This window comes from Merops nubicus, unplaced genomic scaffold (assembly GCF_000691845.1).
Source record: "Merops nubicus isolate BGI_N331 unplaced genomic scaffold, ASM69184v1 scaffold23301, whole genome shotgun sequence".
NCBI lineage: Eukaryota > Metazoa > Chordata > Aves > Coraciiformes > Meropidae > Merops > Merops nubicus.
Window position 1 is genome coordinate 1 of NW_008590569.1, and position 3709 is coordinate 3709.

Sequence of the window (3709 nt, forward strand, 5' to 3'; positions counted from 1 at the left end):
GGTTGCTCCTGAGCAGAGCCTCTTCCTCTGAACCACCCCTGGCTTGTGGGGACGATGCGGCGAAGGCCCAAAGCGCGGCTCTGGGATGCGGGACGTGCGTCCTGGTTACGTAGGGCAGCGCGCCCCGGGGTCGGTCGCCTCCCTCTCACGGGTGGGATCCTGCTCAGCACCCCCTGGCACAGTGGGTGCTTTTGGTCCCGGCAGCCCACGCTTTATTTTTGACGGCCGTGTGTTGCTCCGTGTCCTCCCCAGGTACTCGTGGTGCAGCCGGCGGCTGCTGGAGCAGCGGTACTCCTGGTCCAGCCACCTCACCCTGGGCGACCTCATTCCCCTGGAGAGCCCAGCAGGCGCCAGCTGTGCCAGCAAGCAGGACTGGCCGGAGAGAGTGGTGGTGGGGCACAACGTGGCCTTCGACCGGGCGTTCATCAAGGAGCAGTACCTCATCCAGGTGAGCCGGGATGCTGTTGCTTTGTGCTGGCAGCTGCCAGGTGTTACCTGGATCGTTGGTTGCGCTGGCTTCCCAGGCTTGTCTTGTACTCTTCTGCACAGATAGCCCAGGGTTGTGTTCACCTTATCCTGTAAGACAGGCCGAGGTGTGATCCCTGTAAGAGAAGATACTCTTGCATGCCATAAAGTTGCTGGAGGCTGCACGGTTGCAGGTGGGGATGTGGCAGAAGCCTCTTGACATCTGGCAGTCTGTGCTGGGGATGCTCTCGGCCCTCAGAAGTGGGGTGTTGGGAGGCAAAGCTTCGCCTCGACAAAAGCAGCCTGAACAGAGGACTTGCAGCTCTATAATTGGGGTGGCTCTTGCTGGCAGCTGCGGGAAGTTTACCAGCATGTTTCTCCTCCATCACGTTCCAAACCATCCCTTTATCTGTCTCCTGGTGTGTCCCAGGGCTCCCGGGTGCGTTTCCTGGACACCATGAGCATGCACATGGCCATCTCGGGGCTGACGGGCTTCCAGCGCAGCCTCTGGATGGCCGCCAAGCACGGCAAGAGGAAGGGAATGCAGCAGGTCAAGGAGCACATGAAAAAAACACGCAGCAAGATGGAGGGACCAGCAGTGAGTAAAGGAGCTGAGCCGCTGGCTGTGGTGAGGGTGGCAGGGACCGTGTGGTCCTGTGCTGGGGCCGTCTGCTCCTGCACTGGCAGAGCAGGAGTAGCCCCAAACTGGGGTGGGTGTGGTTTGAACCGGGGCAGCAGCATCCTTCCCCTGCCCTGCCCTGGGCTGGAGCAGGTCCCCTGACCACCCGGTTGTTGGCAGATCACCTCGTGGGACTGGGTGCAGGTCAGCAGCATCAACAACCTGGCCGACGTGCACGCGCTCTACGTCGGGGGCGAGCCCCTGCAGAAGGAGGCGCGGGAGCTCTTTGTGAAGGGGACCATGGCTGACATCAGGAGCCACTTCCAGGTGTGGTGGCTGTCCCGACAGCCCGGCGGGCAGCAGGAGATGAGATGAGCTGAGATGGGAGCGGGGCAGGAGCGGATGCTGGGATAGGTTCTGTCTTGCTGCCCTTTCGTGCAAGCGCTTTGGGTGTGCATGGGGCTGTGATCCCCCCGTCCTCCCGCAGCCCCAGTGCCTTGTCCTGTGCTGCTTGGCCTGCCCTCACCTGCCTCTGCCCCCAGGACCTGATGTCGTACTGTGCCCATGACGTCCAGGCCACCCACGAGGTGTTTCAGGAGCAGCTGCCGCTCTTCATGGAGAGGTGAGAGATTCTGGGCTCTGGCTGGCATTGGCCAAGGGGCTGTGGGCTAGGCTGGCAGTGAGGAAGATCGTGGTCCCTCTGGGGATGGGATGTGGCTCCTCTTGTCCTTAGAGTGGTGGTGGAAGGTTGGAGTGCCCTGAACCCCTTTTCAGGAGGGACTTCAGCCCCCCTCCCCTGCAGATGAGAAGGAATAAACAGCAGTACAGTGTGGGCGGAGGAGGTGAGCAGATATAGTGAGGCAGGTCAGGGTGGTACAGCTTTGGGGTTATTGCACAGGGTTGTTTCTAGGGCATGTCCTGATTTAACCCCATCAGGCAATTAAACAGCACCCAGCTGCTCGCTTGCTCCCCCTTGGTGATAAGAGGAATCAGAAGAGGGAAAAACAGTTCAATAGGTAAAACAAAACCCATGTGCACAAGCAAAGCAAAATAAGGAATTTGTCCACTGCTTCCCAACAGCAGGCAGATGCTGCACCTCCTCCAGGAGAGCCAGACTCTGTCACATGTGATGGTTGACGCATTGGGAAGGCAAATGTCATAACTCCAAACATCTTTCCCTTCCTTCTTGCTTCAGCTTTTTATGCTGAGTGTGATGCCATATGATCTGGAATATCCCTTTGCTCAGTTGGGGTCAGCTGTCCCAGCTGGGTCCCCTCCCAGCTTCTTGTGCATCTCCAGCCTGCTTGCTGATGGGGTGAGGAGCAGAAAAAGCCTTGGCTTGGGTGTAGGCACTGCTGAGCAATAAGGAAAACATCTCTGTGTTATCAGCACTGTTTCCAGCACAAATCCAAAACAGCCCTGCACTTGCTGCTGTGAAGGAAGTGAACTCTGTCCCAGACAGCCTGCAAAGGCTGGAAATTTATGTGCAGGGCAGGCACAAGATCTAAAGATCCTTATGGGTTTAGGGGAGGAGCATCAAGGGGTGCGTGGGGCTGGGAAACTCAAGGTGAAGACGTGTTCTGCTCATAGTCTGGTGCTTCCAGGGCAATCCCTTTCCAGCAGACATTTAATTCCACACTGCTTCGGGCTCTAGGTGCCCCCACCCCGTGACGTTTGCAGGGATGCTGGAGATGGGAGTGTCCTACCTGCCAGTCAATGGAAACTGGAAGAGGTACCTGGATGATGCTCAGGGCATCTATGAGGAGCTGCAGAAGGAGATGAAGAAGTCCTTGATGAACCTGGCCAACGATGCCTGTGAGCTGCTGCACGAGGAGAGGTACTTGTGGGCTGGAGGTGCAGGTCCTGCTGCTCACAGGACAGAGACTGCACGCCAGGTGGTCTGTGGGGGGCTTGGGCGAGTGGTGGGGACAGGAGCAAAGCTGAGGCATGACATCGGTGCGTCGGCAGGTACAAGGATGACCCCTGGCTCTGGGATCTTGAGTGGGACACGCAGGAGTTTAAGCAGAAAAAGAACCCGGTGAAGAAGAGGAAGAAGAAGGGTGAGGACGAGAACAGCAAAGCTGCTGTGGCGACGGTGGGCACAGACGAGTCCGTGCAGGAGTGGCAGGAAGGTGAGAGTGGGTGGTCCCTGGGGATGAGGGGTGCTCGGGGGGCACCTTCCCAGAGATGCCCTCCTACAGGTGCCCAGAGGAGGGGATGTGGCTGCTTGGAGCTGGCGGTGTGAAGCACCGCTGGCCTGTGTCCCTGCGCTGGGGCGTGTGGCTGGGTTCAGGTCTCTGTCAGGGCAGCATGGAGAGCTCTTTGCCAGCATGTCCTCCTTGCCCCACCAGACCCCGGGCCCCCTGCTGAGGACGAGGAGCCGAAAGCCTCTGCCAGCCAAGCCTGCCTGGAACGTCTGAAGGAGACGGTCGCGCTGCAACCCAAGAGGCTCCAGCACCTGCCGGGCCACCCGGGGTGAGTTGGGGACCTCGGGGGTCCCCGGGGCTTGGCCCGTGCTCTCTGACCCATCCCTGCTGCTCTGCAGCTGGTACCGCAAGCTGTGCCCGCGCCTGGGGGAGGAAGGGTGGGTGCCAGGGCCCAGCCTCATCAGCCTGCAGATGCGGG

General features: G+C 59.6%; 1 protein-coding gene across 1 annotated transcript in view; it reads left to right on the forward strand.

Moving 5' to 3' along the window:
- Positions 1–252: 252 nt before the first annotated feature.
- POLG (polymerase (DNA directed), gamma) overlaps positions 253–3709 on the forward strand; it is a gene marked incomplete at both ends in the record, with an annotated part of 5312 nt that continues 1855 nt past the window's right edge. The window contains 8 exons of the mRNA XM_008949999.1: positions 253–448; positions 896–1063; positions 1265–1411; positions 1627–1706; positions 2739–2921; positions 3053–3216; positions 3436–3559; positions 3630–3709. Of these exons, the coding sequence (XP_008948247.1) occupies positions 253–448; positions 896–1063; positions 1265–1411; positions 1627–1706; positions 2739–2921; positions 3053–3216; positions 3436–3559; positions 3630–3709 (1142 nt within the window). The remainder of the gene's footprint in view (positions 449–895; positions 1064–1264; positions 1412–1626; positions 1707–2738; positions 2922–3052; positions 3217–3435; positions 3560–3629) is intronic.